This window comes from Phaethon lepturus, unplaced genomic scaffold, assembly GCF_000687285.1.
Source record: "Phaethon lepturus isolate BGI_N335 unplaced genomic scaffold, ASM68728v1 scaffold47575, whole genome shotgun sequence".
NCBI classification, from domain to species: domain Eukaryota; kingdom Metazoa; phylum Chordata; class Aves; order Phaethontiformes; family Phaethontidae; genus Phaethon; species Phaethon lepturus.
The window spans coordinates 1-251 of record NW_010542104.1 but is presented as its reverse complement, the minus strand read 5'-3'; the positions used below and the strand labels follow the sequence as shown (position 1 = coordinate 251).

General features: G+C 69.3%; 1 protein-coding gene across 1 annotated transcript in view; it reads right to left on the bottom strand.

Moving 5' to 3' along the window:
* The window catches only part of LOC104621439 (cystatin-like), a gene marked incomplete at both ends in the record, with an annotated part of 908 nt that extends 661 nt beyond the window's left edge, over window positions 1-247 (bottom strand). Inside the window, one exon of the mRNA XM_010287926.1 lies at window positions 26-247. Coding sequence (XP_010286228.1) covers window positions 26-247 — 222 coding nt within the window. The remainder of the gene's footprint in view (window positions 1-25) is intronic.
* Window positions 248-251: the final 4 nt, after the last annotated feature.

Sequence of the window (251 nt, the reverse complement as noted above, 5' to 3'; positions counted from 1 at the left end):
CCCCCGTTTACAAGCCCGCCCCGGCCCCCCCCTGCCTCTTGGCGCTGATGATCCGCACCACCCGGCTGGAGTACATGTCGTTGCTGGCCTTGTTGTACTCCGCCATGGCGAACTGCAGGGCCCGCTGCAGGCCCTCATCGTTGTCGGCGTTGGCGATGTCCACCGGGGCCCCTATGAGCCGCGGGCGGTCCTCACCGCCCAGCACGACACCGACGAACAGCAGGACGGCGGCCAACAGCGCCGGAGACACC